At 50.2% G+C, this 17,834-nt stretch overlaps 5 protein-coding genes across 5 annotated transcripts; 4 read left to right on the forward strand and 1 right to left on the reverse strand.

Moving 5' to 3' along the window:
• Positions 1-651: 651 nt before the first annotated feature.
• On the forward strand, positions 652-1,951 carry ColSpa_02875 (uncharacterized protein; the record flags this gene model as incomplete). The annotated part of the gene is made up of 2 exons (XM_049269087.1): positions 652-720; positions 872-1,951. The coding sequence occupies 2 exons, from the start codon at positions 652-654 to the stop codon at positions 1,949-1,951; spliced, it is 1,149 nt and encodes a 382-aa protein (XP_049125044.1).
• Positions 1,952-2,119: 168 nt separating this feature from the next.
• On the forward strand, positions 2,120-2,359 carry ColSpa_02876 (uncharacterized protein; the record flags this gene model as incomplete). Its single annotated transcript, XM_049269088.1, has 1 exon — positions 2,120-2,359. The coding sequence occupies one exon, from the start codon at positions 2,120-2,122 to the stop codon at positions 2,357-2,359; it is 240 nt and encodes a 79-aa protein (XP_049125045.1).
• Positions 2,360-3,094: 735 nt separating this feature from the next.
• On the reverse strand, positions 3,095-3,683 carry ColSpa_02877 (peptidyl-prolyl cis-trans isomerase-like 1; the record flags this gene model as incomplete). The annotated part of the gene is made up of 2 exons (XM_049269089.1): positions 3,095-3,556; positions 3,651-3,683. 2 exons carry the CDS (start codon positions 3,681-3,683, stop codon positions 3,095-3,097), a joined length of 495 nt encoding a protein of 164 aa, XP_049125046.1.
• Positions 3,684-4,679: 996 nt separating this feature from the next.
• On the forward strand, positions 4,680-6,470 carry ColSpa_02878 (putative iron/ascorbate oxidoreductase; the record flags this gene model as incomplete). The annotated part of the gene is made up of 2 exons (XM_049269090.1): positions 4,680-5,626; positions 5,675-6,470. The coding sequence occupies 2 exons, from the start codon at positions 4,680-4,682 to the stop codon at positions 6,468-6,470; spliced, it is 1,743 nt and encodes a 580-aa protein (XP_049125047.1).
• Positions 6,471-15,166: 8,696 nt separating this feature from the next.
• On the forward strand, positions 15,167-16,317 carry ColSpa_02879 (FAD-linked oxidoreductase apf9; the record flags this gene model as incomplete). Its single annotated transcript, XM_049269091.1, has 2 exons — positions 15,167-15,234; positions 15,297-16,317. 2 exons carry the CDS (start codon positions 15,167-15,169, stop codon positions 16,315-16,317), a joined length of 1,089 nt encoding a protein of 362 aa, XP_049125048.1.
• Positions 16,318-17,834: the final 1,517 nt, after the last annotated feature.

Consider the following 17,834-nt stretch of genomic DNA (forward strand, 5'->3'; position numbering starts at 1 on the left):
TCCGAGATCGACGTTGACGACTCAGGGAAAGTGCGCTCAGGCGGCTCCTCCTCACTGTACCTGCGCACGCAAGTGACATGCTTACATGATTTTCAAACAAACCGAGGCGGAGGTGATCTTTCCCATATCCTGGCCACTGGGTCACTAACCTGTCCCCGTCACTTAAATTCCAGTTGTCCATTTAATTATCCGGGGTTGACCCAATCTAGAGAGACAAGTGCGCGAAGAAAGGTAGCTGCAGTGCTGTGGCCTTTGCAAGGTTACTCTTTCCCGTAGGTGTTCCCTTACATTACCTCAGGTTAGCAGCAGTTTGGTAATCCGGAAAAACTGCCCAGTTTCCCATCTGTCAAGGCATTTCGCCATTGCTGTTGTACCCTTTTTAAGGTACTTCCCGTCAGCAACGCAAGGTTCTGAACTTTTTTTCTCTCGGCCGGCAGTACCCTCTTCGCAGCAACCACCCCCCTCGTCCGGTCGTGTGGCACCTTCCGTATTTTAGTCCCGTCAACCCGATTTCAGATCGATTCCACAATCCGCAACCACAACCTTTTCTGCACGACAAACGAAGCTTTCCGCCGTCTGAGGCTGCCGCGCGATCACGACGGCATTTCTCTCCCCTCAGCCTTTGTGCGCCGTTCCGTCGGCCTCGTTGAGATGGCTTCCAACACTGGCAAGGCTGGAGTAATCGTCGCTCCAGATGATGTTGGCAGTATGGACAAGCTTGTAAGTGCGCTTCGATCTCACGATCTCCCTCCCTCCGTCCCACCCCAGCTTCACCTGGACTCCTGTCCCGACACATGGGTGAACTGGGCGACTTTTTGCCGTGGCTGATGAAATGATGTGATGCTGACCGCAGTCTGTTATCCGGCAACAGGCCCACGCCGTTCTTGACGACCTCATGTACAACATCGTCCACGATTTGCTGCTCAAGGTCCACCGCGACGAGAAAATGGCGAGAGCCACCACCGCCGCCATTCGTGTCGAGAAGCTGGCTTCCGATGCATCAGAGAGCTCGACCCCGGAATCAAAACCCGACGTGCGAATCGAGACCGACGCTGCCATATACGAGGACGGCAAAGTGTTGCTCAAGGGCAATCCCCTCAAGACCACCTCCGAAATCCTCTGCCCGAGATGCCACCTGCCACGCCTGCTCTACCCGACCGACGGAAAGGGCGCGAAAAAGCCCGATCCCAGCGTCATCTACTGCAAGAAGCACCCCTATATCGACAAGCCCGGCTACGACATTTACGGTCAAACGTGGGTTCAGCCCGGCCCCGGCCGAGGCAAGAAGAAGAAGGACATGAAGCCCGACCCGAACATCGAGTCGCCCGCCCCCGGCGAATCGCGCCCGCCCAATGTTCTCTCGTTTCCCTCTGCAACCTGCAGCAAGTGCAAGCGATGCATTCTCGTCACGCGGCTCAACAACCACATGGGCTCCTGCATAGGAATGAGCGGCCGTAATGCGAGTCGCGCCGCGGCGGCGAAGATCTCAAATGGCAGCAACGGCGCTAGTCAGGGCGACGGCACGCCTCCGTCGAGCCAGAAGGCTACGCCGGCACCCGCGTCGCGGGCCTCGAGCCCCAAGAAGCGTGACAGCGAGGAGGTGGCGGTCCCCGAGGAGGAAGACGAGTCGGCCGACAGCCACAGGAAGAAGAAGCTCAAGTCCACGCCCTTGATGACGAAGAAGGTCATCCTCAAGACAAAGGGCCCCAAGAAGGAAAAGGTCAAGTCGAGCTCCCTGCTGAGCCGCGAGGCAAAGCCCGATGATGGCGACAACTCGACCGTCGAGGTTGCGCCCAAGAAGGAGAGGAAGGAGGCGAAAGGCATCAGCCCGGCAAAGAAGCTCAAGCTCGGTGCCGCGAAGCCGCCGTTGTCCTCTCCCCTCTCCAAGAATGGTCGGAACGAAGACGCCGAATCCGAGTCATCTGGCACACTGTCGTCGCCGCCAAACTAGAAGTCTGGTAGTACTGCCAAGAATCGCAACCCGGTCAGCTCCCCACACCCCGTGCCATCGGTTTCGTCGTTCAAGTCGCCGTCATCGTCCTCGGCTGACGGACCTGCGAAGCAATGCACCTTCGACTCCAGCAAGAAGAAGACCACAAGCATCAAAACTGAACGGAGGATGCACCAGCCCTCGGCCAAGGGCAAGTTCTCTCCCAAGGAGCCCTGTCTTAAGAGCCAGACTGCCACCAAGGCCCCCGCTGTTGCCACAAGCCCGCCTGCTGTGAAGGGTCCTCTCGCCATGGAAAACCAGTTTCGTGTCAAAGGGCAACCCATCACTGAGGCCCGACCTGCTACCGAGGCCCGAAAACGACCTTCAGACCGCAACGAAGACCAGGCTCACGAGAGGCGCCGTTCCTGACTTATTTATCTCTTTGTTTACTCTATCAATTTTTTCCTTCACCCATGGCCTGATCCCAGCCGCAGGTCAGGATGAAGATCATCCTCAGGTCACAACATACCATGACCAGAGAAGTTGTCATGGGTGGACCACAGATGTCAGATACCAGACTACACATTATCACCTTGTATTCATCACAAAATTTGATTCTCCAGCACGACTGTCACCAACACTTGATACACGACACCCACAACATTGCATGGTTCTAGGAGTCAGTCGGGGAGGGTTCTCTAAAGGAATGGGGAGGTTTCCCCCATACATTCTCGTGCATCACCCGGCGAGGCAGATGGCGGCGTTTAGAGATTGCGGTTACTATAGGCATTGACCGAATGACATTGATTCCCCCTTTGGCTTGAGACTATCGTCCTTGGGCCTTGTTGTGTGACTTGTGATATGTTTTGTGGAAGACGAAAGACAAGTACAAGCAGGGCAAGCATAAACCTCGGCCTCTCCGTGTTATCTCAGTCATGCCTCTAGTGCTTGATCGTACTTCCCTGACCTTCCTAGGTTTCGCCTGATATCAAGGTAGGATGAAAATAGGAAGGCGGGACGGCGTCATGGATACGAGTATAGGAACATGCGAAACCATTTTCCTTCTGAATTTCCTGGTATTTGTGACTTGATATGGTCCAACTGTGTCTTTTCTATGACCCAACGCCAAACTCCATGCCATGCAAAAAAACCATCGAGAACCCACTACTGGTCGTCGGCACCGCCCTCCTCAACAACAGACGCCCTAAGGATCTTGACCTCCTCCAAAGGCCTGTCCTCCGGCCCCGTCTTGACGAGCCCCATCCTCTTGACGACACTCAGTCCGTTCTTGACGCGCCCGAAGATGGTGTGCTTGCCGTCCAGCCATGGGGTCGGGGCCAGTGTGATGAAGAACTGGGACCCGTTGGTGTCCGGGCCGGCGTTGGCCATGGACAGCACGCCGGCGCCGGTGTGCTTAAGGGAGGGGTGGATCTCGTCGGCGAACTTCTCGCCGTAGATGGAGGTGCCGCCGCGGCCGGTGCCCGTGGGGTCGCCGGCCTGGACCATGAAGTTTGGGATGATGCGGTGGATTATGGTGTCGTTGTAGTAGCCGCGCGATGCGAGGGTGGAGAAGTTTGTGCAGGTTTTGGGCGCGTGGGCGGTGTAGAGCTCGAGAATTATGGTGCCCTTGAGGAGGGGAAGTTAGCGGTTATGCTTTCACAGTGCTGGGCATTGTGCCTGGAGGGGAGTAGAGCGGGAAGGATTATGCAAGTAGACGTACCATTGAGGTCTCGAGAGCGACATTCGTAGTCATTATGGCGGTTCTTGTGCGGGTGGCTGCTCGTGAAAGGAAGGACGTTACGTTGGTGGGATGTTTGGAGGGGCTCGAGATTATTTTAGACGAGGCTGCGATGTCGATTTGCGACTGCGGTGAGGTTTGCGGTAGCCATTGCGCTCGCGCGGCGGTGGCCAGGGGAGCTTCAGCCACCTCCCGGCAGCCTGCTGTTGCGCTATTGGTCAGAGTTTAGGGGGATTGGCGGGAGAGCTGAGAGCTGCAAGGCGCTGTGGAGCTGCAGCATCCCCCTCGCCCCTGCTGTGTCCCGTCCCGTACCTTGTTACCGCATCATTGCATCTCACGGCCGCTCTTCTGACCCGGCGCAAAGCGACTCCTGTAGCAGCGCTCACACCGCACGGATTGTAACCCTGGTCTTGAGCAGCTGGCTAAGCGGAAGGTGCGACTTTGCTCGACAAAAGAAGACAACTTCCTCTGGACGTCCGGCGTTCCTTTGTCAAGCGACTGAGGAAACCAACCAGCAAGCCAGAGAGGCAAGAAACGGAGCCAAAAAGAAAGTGACTTATCCCGTTCGGCGGTACTGCTGGATCTTGAGAATCGAGTTCTTCGTCTCGCTAGTAACACGTTGTCGTCTTTCATCAACACTACACCAACCCAACCGGCCGTTGGACGACTCTTCAGAGACCTGACAGGTGGCTTTTTGCATTCAGAGGTTGCGCTTTTTTCTACAACAGAGTATCTTTCTTTTGGTATTCGACATTCGGCATTCACCAGTTTGGTACTCCTGCCAGGAGGTATATAAACCCCACAACGTTCTGCGAGTTCATCGGTATTAATTCGGCAAGATCTCATCATCGTCATCGTCACCATCATTGATTCTTACAGTGTATCTCTGCCACTTGTAGCACCTTCAGTCCTAGCCGCAACCGGGCGAGGCTCAATTTCACTGCTTCGTCCAAATCTTTCAGCTTCGGATCACGAGCTCGCTGCGGTCAAGATTGGCCTTAACCTGCGAGCATGGCTTCACCAGCTGTCCCCAGTCCGGTCACACCTCCCTTTGACCAAGTCACGCAGAACATTACTGGCAACTTCACCGCCGGCAACGCCACCTCTGCCGTACTGGAATGGGACCTCTACCTCTACGCTAGCTTTTTCACAATGGAGGCTAAGCTCATCTTCAGCGCCTTAGCCACCATATACATTGGCGCTCATGGCTCCCTTCGCCGTCCTCCTTCGGCCGCTCCTGCGAAGCGTAAGGACGGGGAGCGTGAGCGCAAGGAGGACGAACCCATCACTGAGGGTCTCCTGCCCACTGACGCGATTCTCTTCCCCCTTTTGGCCGGCGCTATGCTCATTGGCCTCTACTACCTGATCCAATGGCTCCAGGACCCGGCGATCCTCAACAAAATCCTGAGGGTGTACATGTCTGTTATGGGTGTCGCTAGCTTGTCCACCTTGATCGCGCACTCGCTGCGGATTGCCGTGGGGTTCGTCTTTCCCAACTACTTCCGCCACAACGGCGTGCTGTACCATGTCGACGACGACGATGAATCTTTCATCAAGTTAACCGGCGAGGAGGTGGACCGAAGCAACGCGCAGTTTCTCCAGAAGAGCAACCCATTGCCGTTCGGTCTCCGCTCCATCGTCCCGTTCAACACGATCAACGTCAACCGCTTCCTCTGGGACCTGCGCCATGTCCTGACGGACGAGTGGACAGTCAAGGCTAAGGTTCATAGTCTCTTCCAAGAAAAGTTTCACATCTCCGTCCTCCACGTCATTGGCTTTAATTTGGCCGCCACGGCCGTTTTCACGTACTTCATGTCCGGATCGCCTTTCCTCTCCAACTTGATGGGCTATGGCTTCTGCTACGGTTCGTTCCTGATCATGTCTCCGACAACCTTCGCCACCGGCAGCTTGGTACTGATGGGGCTTTTCTTTTACGACATTGTCATGGTCTTCTACACGTGAGTTATTCCGGCTCTTCACCATGAGCATTGGCTGACCTCTACAAGGCCTTACATGATCACCGTCGCCACCAAGCTCGACGTTCCCATCAAGCTCCAATTTCAGTCTGCTGCTAGATCCAGCATTCTCGGCCTCGGAGACATTGTAGTTCCCGGCATCGTCATGTGCCTCGCCCTTCGATTCGACATGTGGCGCCACTACCAGCAACAAATCAAGTACGTCCCGACCGACTTGAAGTCTGACCAGCACGACGCCAACTCGGGAGACGTCGTCACCGTCAGCGAGACCCAGCATATGGCCCAGAAAGCCACTTACCTTGACATTGCCGGATGCTGGGGAGACTGGTTCTGGTCTTCGTCCTGGCTGGGCCTGCTCAAGGGAGGACAAGCAACGATTCCCCCTACTGTTCGAGGATCAACCTTCCGCAAGACCTACTTCAACGCTTCCTTGGTCGGGTACACCTTGGGCATGCTGGCCACTCTCTGCATGCTGGCCGTCTTCAAGCACGGCCAGCCCGCCCTATTGTACCTCGTTCCTGGTGTACTCGGTTCCTTGTGGTTCACCGGTCTCGTCCGCGGCGAGCTCAAGGAGATGTGGATGTACACCGAAGACGGCACCCTGGACACGCGTGACGTCGTGGTCGAGCTCGACGGCAACGGCAACGTGGTCAAGGAAATCAAGAAGGACGGCGAGAAAGATCAAGAGGAGAAGGAGAAGAAGGCCGAGGAGGCCAAAGCGTTGGGTGAGAAGAAAGCAGCTGATAAGAAGGAGGCCGAGAAGACCGAGTACAGCCTTGTCGCATTCTCCGTCACTGCTCCGCTTAGAAAGCCGAAGACGCAGTGATTTTAGAAAGAGGCCTAGGAAGAGAAAGTGCGCGGCACACCGAGAAACATGCATTAGGCGGCGTTGAGGCATAGATTCGGATATAACCAGCGGTTTTCCATAACGCATCAGACAACGTTTTCCCCTCATTTGAATCGGTTACAAGAAATGTTCCTTGTCGTGAGGTCTCATGGAGATGGGCGGGCTCCTTGTGTGCTAGACGGTTTGCCACGGAGAGAACCAATGGCCTGTCGTATTTAGGCAACGCAACGAAATGCAATTACATGGCAGGGTTCTTTCAGTACTTTGTCAGACGATACCGCTTGGGAGTACTTAGAGAAGCTGTCAACTTATGACATCACTGGCTTATGTATAGTCGTGTATCGCAGTCTGGGAAGTTTAGCTTCAGTGAAGGATCGCTATAGCCTCAGTGAGTAGCAAAGGGCTTGACTCGTCACAAGCTACTCTGGATTGTATTGGGGTTATCCTGTCAGTTTTGGGTTACCGTCACTGCAAAGGGCATCGGCACTGGGCCCAATGTTTCCCATTTGATGTCTTGAGATGTCTCCTCTCGGGGTCGTAGACTGACCTGCAACTATCAACGGAACGTTCTCTTTAGTGCCACTATGTGCTTTAATCGCGACTGTTGTTCCCCTATTGATTTTCCAGTCTGATTCAGGAGAATATGATGTAATGCAAAAAGACTCAAAAAAGTACAACGTAGCCCCGCAACACAACATGTTCATGCCCACACGTGATTGATGAGACCAAAGTGTTTTTGAGACATAAGTTGGTTGTAATTTGCGTTGGGGGCTCGAAGAAAGCCCCCATCAATTACGTATCCTTCAGAGCCACGAAAGTCAGTAGAAGGGTTGAGCAGCTAGCATATGATAGATACGACGAAGCGAACAGCTCCTGACGCCAACCGCTGGAATCCTTTAAGGTCCCTAGCCCAGAGGTCTTGACTTTGTGTCCAATACCTCTATTTCCTGCTAAGGAACCAAAGTGACAACCGATGTGTCCGCTGGACCACGGATCTCGCTCAAAACTCCGTCGGTCTTTAGCGTCAACATCCGACATACAAAATAAGTCGCTATTAATATATTCACACGTAAATCGTCTTCTTGGCGCTATAAAACCACAGAGACTCTCTGGTTTGCGTGTCTGGATTTCATGATGGGCGCAGCGCTGACGAATGCCAAGTCGTAATACCTAATAAGAGTTTCGTAGCTCGGTGCTGATGAGCATGGTGCTCACTTTTCGTATTAGTTTAAATAATTAGAGTATTCCTTCTAGAGATGAATGAATCAAACTGCATGTCGCCTTTGAAGTTTTCAATCAACACTTTCCATTTCTCATTAAACTATCGTCCACATCTGTCAAACCTTTCAGCCATGAACCAAATATTATGCATTGTGGCTCTGTTTCTTACGTTCGCCGTATCGGCAGCAGCAACAATAGTGCTCACCTTTGCGCCATGTTACGCTACATTCTGTTCGGAACAGTACTTCGACTTCGAAACCAGGCTCCATTTTATTCTCTACTACACTCTCGTTGCAGTTTTAGGCTGCTTCCTCCTCTTACGAGCATACTTTCCATGGGCTCGAACGCTGAGCGGCCTCCATTTGCTACAAGGGACACCACTCACAGGCAAACGCGTTACACTGGGTGGCTTATTGGCTTGTATCTGGCTTGTTGGTCTCACCGCTTCGACGACAATTTTCTGGCTGCCGGCACAGCAAGACTTCTGGGGCCTGCGAGCGGACCCTCTTGATTGGAGCAGTGCGAAAGTCAAACTCACCATCACTGGGGTCACTGGCCACTACTCCGATATCTTGCTGGGGCTTTTGATCATTCCCGTGTCTAGACATAGTCTGGTCGTGAAAGGGCTCTCGCTGCATCGCAGCACGCTGTTGTTTATGCACAAGATGGTCGCATATATGTACTTTGTGGCGGCAACTGCCCATGGAGTCACTTATATCGTAAGTGCATACATCGTTTCAAACGCTTGTTGCATAGATAATCCTGACATCATATAGCTCTATGCAACCGACACCGGCAGTGAGGGGGATCAAGCGAAAGAAGAAGCATTCGCAACGGGTAACCCGGCGATGACCCTCTCAGAAAGTAAACAACGAAGCAGATGGTTCACTATGACCACATATACTGGAATTGCTGCGCTTCTGCCTGTCTGGATCATCATCATCACATCCATTCCCTGGATTCGCAGAAACCACTATAACTTCTTCTACTACAATCACGTTCTCTTTGGTTTGGTCATATTCATTGCAGCCAGCATTCATGCTAGCACTAACTTTTACCTCCTTTTGCCTGGTCTACTTCTATGGCTTGCCGACTGGGCATGCCGGATGTTCGCAGGAGAAGTAGGTGGGTTTCTATCGAAGACAAGTGCGACTCTGGAGAATGCAGGCAACGATTGGCTCAGGATAACATTGCCCCACCGAGTACGAGGGATGGCTTTCACAGCAGAAACGTTGCCTTAGAAGAGAAAGGCAGATCAAATTCTCAACCACTGCTATACTACAGTTTACAGATACCATCCATCAGTAGGTTTCAAACCCACGCCTTTACCGCCGCGATTCCAAGTTCCATTCATTCTTGTCCTGGATTCCTACTACAACCAACGACTGGAAAATCTCAGAAGAGACTTAAAAAAGAATGAACCTGGAAGCTGGCTTCGCTTGTCTCCGATCCCTTCAGCATCAAGAACATAGAGGTTCGAATTGAGGGGCCCTACGGTGTCGGTGACACCAGCTTCGAAACAGCCTCTCATATTGTCTGCATCGTGGGGGGAACTGGCATCACTGGCGCTTGCAGTCTCGCACGCTGGTGGCTAGAAAAACGCCCTGAGAACACTTCGTTTACCATCATCTGGACGGTGAGGCATAGAGAAGCTGCAATGATTGCCGAATGGGCAGACCTCGAGCAGAGTGCTAGTTCCGTGCTGAACCTGACAGCTATCGTACATATCAGTTCAGAAAGTGGCAGAGTGGATCCAACCGCACACCTCCATAATGCCCTTGTTCTTGGCCAACAACCAGTTGCAGCACCGCACGGCCATGCATGGGTATACAGCTCTGGGCCAGTAGGTCTGCTTGAGTCCGTCGAGAGGGCGTGCATTGGTGTTCAGAAACATGTCCGTATTGCTAAGAGCGGGAGAACCACAAGTGCCTGGGCAGTCCAGAATCTCAGCTGGTATATCGCAAAGTGGGAAGCCTGAGGCTCTAGGCAAGTGTGTAAGCACTTATAAAGACTACCGTTTTTATTTTACTTCTCTAGCTCTGCTTTGTTGTTCTATTTGGTACCTAAGTCTTGTTGCATGACCAAGGGCTTCTTGGTATCTTCCACACTGAACGTTTGCTATGCGTTAAACAATAGATTAGTAGTAGGCGCATTTGATTAAAGAACAACTCTTATGACTGTAAAACTGGAATCAATGCCCAGGATCGCACACATTAAATATATACGAGGCCTAAGGTGATTCAAAAGCTGACAGCCAGTCCCTATTATAACATCGTAAATCATGCATGATGACCATATGTTGAGTCCCGAAAGGTTTATAGCTGCGATAACAAGCATTTTGCTCTCTACTGTTGTAACGCATCGTAAAGAAGTACGAACCTTCTTTTCAACAAGTCTCGTGACAATGGGAGAATGGCTAATGTATTAATGTGTTCAGATACCAGTCTGATTTCACTGAACCTGCGATATCCTTACTCCGCACCTTTTCGCCGGTTTCGGTGCCGAACATTCAACGCAGTTTTATCTGAATTCGTGTTCGCGCAGCATAGAGAAGTTTGTGAGGGCTTATCAGATTCTTAACCAACTTGATACACTGGGCTCAGAAGACGACTTGCACTAAAGCCACAATCTGTCATGTAAAAACTGGAACAGCCATGCAACAAAGGAGGGTCCTTGAGGCTATATATGAGTGGTTTTCATGATATCAATCAGAGGGTCAGATTATAGCTATCCTTCATACCGAGTTGTTAGTTGCCCTTTACTCTGCTACACAATACAACACCTCTGGCAAGGATAGACGACTTTTCACACTTAAAGTAGATTTAGCTGCGCATGATGATTTGCATGGAAATGACACCTGCTAGGTGCAGATCTTCAGGGGTCTTTAACCTTGGCAGGAACATGAGTCATGACTGTTCGCATTGGCAATATTGTAGATTCCAAGGTGTAAAAGTCTTATCGTGCTGACGTACTACGTTAAGGTCTAGCAAACAATAAAACCTCAAGTCTATAGATTCAAACCACATAACCATTCGAGTTTAAGCTCAAAGGAGTAGCTGAGTAGAATATAAGGCTACTGCTTATTGCGTAGTTGGACAATGTCCTAGTAGCAGTCTATAGTAGAAATAGCAATCTTAGAAACTCTTCGTATGACACAATACACAACGATAACTCCTACTTTTGGCAACGGTGTCATTTTACTTCTGAGCTGAGGGAGAGCTCAATTCGGCCTGATACTACGGAGTACATTGTAGTTCATGCAGAAGATGCTATTGTCAGAATGCGTTGTAGAATGCAACCGCCCGACCCCCAAAGTTAGGCCGACCGGCTCGGACTCTCGGGTTCATTTCAGCTAAAGGGCGGTAACATTGCACTACTTTACCTTGCTAGCTGTAGTACAGCTTTAAAGGACGCAAAATACTGCATATCTCTCCAATCCGGCCTTTTGAAGTTTTTCCAGACAATATGTTTAGATTGCAAAGTGTCCGTTAGATAGGTCGATTGTGTAGGCCATGGGTGATATGCTTGCAACCAAGCCGGGCCGTTCTAACTCGAAGATGTTGCCGTGCAATGCCACGCCATTGTAGCTTAAGCAGTTTCGGCACCCTGGTAGCAGCTAGCAGTCTAAGCTGGTCGCCAGCGAATGATGTAGATATTATCACAACAGTAGTATAAAAGGCTCCAGGTTTCTCCTCAGTAAAGGAAGGGATTATCCAAACAGCTAAATCAAATCCAACAACAGGTATCTTCTTCAATTCCCGCTCAGCTTTCTACCTGCCTCGCAAACAACTCTTGTCTCATCATACTTCTCAAAATGCATTTCTCAACCACCATCCTCAAGTTTTTCGTCATAGCTATTGCCACATCAAGCGTCACTGTTAACGCTAGATCGGCCCCCGCAATGGTCTTTGCAGCGGCGACCTGTCCGTCAGATGCGTCGATAACGACCTCACGTTGATTTGCTGCGACGATTCCACCTGCTTCAAGTAAAAACAGGCTTGACGTGCCCCTTATGGACAAAGTCGCGTGCTGGATTAAGCAGTTTAGTCTGAATGAGAGCACGGGAACTCTCCTTCTCAGGAAGAAGAAGAGCAAGGGATTCCCGTTCCTAGGAATAATACAGACAAGGGGTTCTTACTTCGTACGCAGTCAGACCCTAATCTGCCATCTGACTAGCTAATCTCTGTTGCTGTGCAAGCAACCTGCTCATCCTACTCGCGCGACCTTAAAGCGGCGGGTGATCAAGCCGTACCTGAGACTCATAATGGCTCATAAATCAAGTCCAACATGCACAGCGCGCCAACTACGTGTCAGTATGTGATATACCTTGGTATGTGTGCGCCAGTTTTCCCCGTCATTGCTAGCCACAGAGGAAGCGGGCTTGGTCGCGATGGAGACCAAGTCAAGATTCGTTTTCCACGCGAAGCATTGTTTCAGGTGGATAAACAAACCCCAAACTCAGAGTTGATGTTGCCATACTGAACCTCTGGCGGAAGAGGTTGGACTATGCTCAGTGGCGGCTAGGGGTGGGTTGCCACTCATTCAACTACGCAGAGATCTGCAGTCCAACTGGGACGAACACTCCACGGGACTCCATGTCATTCAGAAATTGGGAAATTCTGGCGTAGAAGGCATTTTGTAACAAAGTTCAGGATATTTGCTCATGTAGCACGATTGTGCCAAGTGCACAGCCCTTAATCTGATTTTCCCTAGCGAAGTACAGGCCAATCAAATAATACGCTGTTACAAGCTAGTGCTCCATTGATCCAACGAATATTTACGTTACCCTGTACTAACTATCCTAATTGACTGTGAGCCATGTTCAGTCCGTCTATTTTCCTATTTGAACTACAGTGATGCCTTACACGCGGCCAGCGCTTGGATGGTTCTCCACTAATACGCGGAACTGCGCCGATTGCGCCACTAACGCAGACCTCAACATAAGTGCCCTGCTGCTGTCCACACATGTACTAAGAACACACATCTCATATAGGAATTTAGCGGGAAATGGAAACCCGAGGTCAACGTAAGTCCAAATCTTGGTTGGAAATACTACATAGATCTTGGGTAGCCCTTGTCCAATTATTTTCTTGGTCATCTTCTTCACATGCAGTCACAATCCCCTTCCTATTCTTAATGTCTTTACATCTTCCCTGCTGTCTTCCTACAATGACTTCGGCTCTGATGACCAGAGATGATTCCGGCTTCAAGCTTTATTACTATGAACCTTCTTTTGCTGCTGCAGTCCTCTTCGCTATACTGTTCAGTGCGGTTTCCATACGCCACCTGCAGCTCTTGATAAAAACGCGGACTTGGTGTTTCATTCCCTTCTTCGTGGGGTGCATATGTATGTGTTGAGAAAAACTTTTTGATCTGCCCAATAGTTGATGATAACATTGATGGCCGAAAGTTGAAACTCTGGGATATGCCTCACGGGGCTACTCAGCCAAACAAACCCCAAATTGGAATCTGATGCCATACGTCGCACAGAGCATGCTCATTCTACTGGGACCAGCGTTCTACGCCGCTTCTATCTACATGGTGCTCGGTCGTCTGGTTCGGATACTCGAAGCAGAAAAATACTCTCTGATCAAGGTGAAATGGCTTACGAAGTTCTTTCTTATGGGAGACATTCTGTCTATTTTCGGTCAGGGAGGAGGTACGCAGGATCACATCTCTTATTGTTCTCGCCTTACTCTCATAACGGAGATTATCGTTGCAGCTTGCAAATACTTGAGCTGACTGGGTTCTCTTAGGCGGCGGCATGCTTGCAACTGCAAAGTCTGAATCATCACAGAACCTTAGCAATAGTGTCATTCTCCTCGGTCTTGGCATCCAAGTCATCTTTTTTGGCTTCTTCATGGGCATCACCACTGTATTCCATATCCGCATCACAATAAATCCGACAACGAAATCGATTTACACCAATATACCCTGGCAGAGGTTCATATGGGTGCTCTACTTCTCGAGTTCGCTCGGTCTTTCGCATGATAGAGTATGCCCAGGGACACGATGGCAGCTTAATTCAGAAGGAGGTTTACGTTTACGTGCTGGATGCTCTCCTAATGGTTATTGTTTCGGTAGTATTTTCCGTATATCACCCGAGCAGCATTGTTAATGAGCACAAGATCTTAGCAGACGAGGAGACCCTGCCGACGGCAGGACTCAATGACTTGTCTCTGTATGCTTACGTGCGGGACAGATAGGTTTAACCTCCAAGCAGGTACACAATTATCTTCAGACAAGAATGTCGCATTTCTTGCATCCATGAGGCTCTTCCAGGAACAACCACCTGTGATGTTGCGCATTAAAAACAAGCGTGTTTGGATATGTGTTGATAATCAGGCGATTTTCTTGGTTGGCGCTCTCAGAATATTTGTTTGATAAGGGCAATCACAAAGCCTACATCCACATTCCAGGTTGTCCTACAGATTCGACTCTCCGGCTCACGAGGTTTTGTAATAAAAACCAGAACTTGGGTGGTATCTGCAGATAGAATGGATGGAAATAGATGCCTGTGAATAAACCGTATGCAGCATTTGCAAAGATATTAAATTTTTATGCATAAAAATGCCAGTTAAAGATGCATGCAGAACAGGGCCATCTATCCATTTGTATTTTTTTTTTTGGTAAAGATACTAAACGCGTATGCCATTATGACCATGATAGGCTAGTGCCGGGCCCAAGTGTGATATTGCGCGTCCGTATGAAATGCACAGCACTCCGCTTGTTGATTGACAATGTTGCTGAGCAGGCCGTTGACGTACCAAGTCTGTAAGTTACGGCAGCTGCGGACATTTGCGGCGATGATGGGTGAGGGCCCTGGCTAATACCTGCTTGTTTAGCGGCTCTCGCCATCATGCATCCGTGTATCAAGCCAAGTCAGGCAACCATTAGTGGCACAGGCCAAACTTTGATGCTGCTTGTTGTTTTTCCTCATCTCCGGGCCCTGGTACACTAAATGAAAAGGAATGATATAAGATGCGTGCGGTCCTCTTATGTTCTTATTGTAATCCAATTGACACCAACATATCGAACCTTAAATCTACACCATGCTCGCAAGACACTCGATTGCGGCATCACTTCTATTCGGGCACGTCCCGGCAGAGGTGGTCTGCAAAGTCACCCCTCTCGATGCAATCTGGCCCAGCACTGGGGACTGGAATGCTCTCAATCAAACTTTGGGTGGTGTTTTGATCAAAACTCAACCTGTTGTGTCATCTTGCTACGACAACAACCCTTTCTCTCCAAGCTAATCCTGTGACGAGGTTGAAAAGAGATGGTCTTCTTCGGCTTTCCATGCGCGCTTTCCCGAGTCAATCGACTATCCGTACTGGGCCAACAGCTCCTGTGTTCCACCCAGCGATTACGGCTACAAAAACTAAGGATGCGAGCTTGAAGGATTGCCTGAGTTCGTGGTCAATACCACTACCGAGAATCAGGTAGCAGCAGCCATGAAATGGGCTGCTTCCCGCAATGTTCGTGTTATTGTAAAGGGGACCGGGCATGACTTGAATGGCAGGTAAGCGGACATAGCGACATTAGATTCCAGCTTCATCTACTATCTCGCTAACTCGCCTGCAGGTCTAGCGGCGCCTGCTCATTGTCGATATGGACCCATCAATTCCGACAAATCAAGTTGAATGCTGAGTGGCTACCTCCATTGAGGAATAACACCGAAAATGTGGCGATTCTTAGAAGCGGAATCAATTGGGGCAACGCCCTCGAAGCTGCTGCCAAAGTTGGCCGTACCCTAGTCAGCGGCCAAGTCAGCACAGTTTGTCTTCGTGGCTTTATCGGAGGCGGTGGTCACGGTCCTCATTCGAGCCATTACGGCTTGGCTGCCGACCAGGTCCTCCAGGCCACAGTTGTCACAACGAGCGGACATATTCTCGTGGTCAACGAAGCACAAAACCAAGACCTACTGTGGGCGATTCGAGGCGGCGGACCGGGCTCTTATGGTGTCGTCACGGAGTACGTTCTGCGCACACATCCTATTCCTAGGAACGTTGTCCAGGCCGTTTTATCCATGTCCATGGCTGGAAACGACGCAGAAGCAGCGGTATCTGCATCTTGGAGCGCCATGGCCATACTTACAAGCTATCTTCCAGATCTTATGGTTGCTGGAATAGCAGGATTCGGCAATGCAGTGACAACGAAAGCTTCCAAGCTGCCCTCCGGTGCCATCAGTCAAGGCATAGAAACCTCATTCACGTTTTTCGGTTACAACACGACAGCGACTACTCTATCGTCCGCTATCGAACCCTTAAAAGAAAGGATGATCGCGTCCGGTAAAAACAACACAATGTCGATATTTATCTCGGAGCCAACAGTTTTCCCAACATACCTATCCTTCTTCGACGACCTCAACAAATCTCCGCAGACAGTAGAACAGATCAGTCTGATTTCGAGTCGTCTGCTCGGTCGCAAAGAGTTGACAGAAATTACATTGGAAGCACTACGCTTTCATCTGCAGAGCATCTCAAAGTCCCAGATTGAAGGAAACCCTTCTTCCTTGATTTTTGGATTACAGGATGGCCCCGGGCCAGCACAAGTTCAACCAGATATGCGCGGCGCAGTCAACCCTGGTTGGAGAAGCGCCTAAATCCATCTTATCAGTGCTGGAGCTTTCATCAATATCACAGAATCTACCCCTCAAGATGCATTGGCTGCCGCTGCCGCCTGGACCGAGGAGAACAAGGAAGCTGTGTGGCATCAGGGGGCTCCCGAATCTGGCGCGTACATTAACGAAGCTAATCCTTTCGCCAAAAACCTTCAGGAGGATTTTCACGGCAGTAATTACGACCGTTTGCTTCGGATCAAGGGGAAATTTGATCCTTCCGCCAGCATGTACGTTATCTCTGGCGTTGGAAGTCATCTGTGGGACTACAACCTGAACACTGGCAGACTTTGTCGACGACAGTGGGATTTGGATGCTCGATTGGAGTTTCTAGCTCAATATTGAAAATTACCAAGAAAAAAAGGGCATCTGGATGTGAGCTCGTTATAAAGCATCTTGACACTGCGCAGTTTTTGACGCAAGAGGTTTGGGGAGATCTCTGGTTGAATTAGTCCCGTTTTGTCCCACATGTTTCCGAGAATTTGAGTGCTGTGGGATGGGATACACATTCATGGATGCTAAAAGTTAGGGGAATTCGTATGTTCATGTTAAGAATACGTATAAACTTTATCGACAACAAAAGTTTGCTCGAACAGACTGTACATAGAAATATGACGCTAACATCCCTCCCTTTTTTATTTTTAAATATCAACCATAAATATTTAACTTTCTGAAAGGACTTGTAATGGCCAAGCAAAAGCATCTTGCCAAAAAGAACCAACCGTTTTGGCTACCAGGTGAATCAGGAACGAACCAGAATGACCGAATACCCAGAATTGTCGATATCGATGCAAGGCGGCCGCATAAAAAGCCAGTACAACAAGAGCTTCAGGTCTATGCTGATGTAAAGCTTCGACATACTCGTCTGATATGACCAGTGGCCATGCCATGACTGCGTGAGTCCCAACATCCAATCTAGATGGCTCTTGTTTTGTTAAGTCCACTACCCACTGAATGCGGCTGAGTGCCGAGAGGCAAGCTTCAGTAGCTGCAGAGGAGGTCGAAGATGACTCAAGAAATTCTCTTAGTTGCTTTGTCTCCTCCCCTGGGGCTTGCGTGTCCGTTTGTTCAGACAATAATGCAATGTACATAAGAGGCTTCAAGTCGGACTGCAAAATACGTTTCCAGTACTTTTCGATGATGGCACGTACTCCCCGATGAAGACGCAGGTAGCTAACAAAATCATCAACGAAATTCGCAAGCGTGTCCTGACGTTGCTGAAGTGTTTCATGAAGAACGTGGATGCCCAGAAGCGAGGCGAAGAGAAAGGTTGGCATGTAGGTACTTTCGGATATGTGGCCTTTGGCTTGGTTGAATAGACCCAAAGCACGTGTTTGTAACTCAGTGGCTTGGTGACGGAATGACGATGCCTGCGCCACGTCTTGGGTGGACAGATGGAGCGCGGAAAGTGCGAGAAGTTGGTCCAGTAGATATGGCGCTGTGTGGGCGTGCTCCACAGCAGTGTCGATCATAGGCTGTGCTCTTCCTTCAAGAGCCATATA

This window comes from Colletotrichum spaethianum (genome assembly GCF_022836535.1).
Source record: "Colletotrichum spaethianum MAFF 239500 DNA, contig05, whole genome shotgun sequence".
In the NCBI taxonomy this organism is placed as follows: domain Eukaryota; kingdom Fungi; phylum Ascomycota; class Sordariomycetes; order Glomerellales; family Glomerellaceae; genus Colletotrichum; species Colletotrichum spaethianum.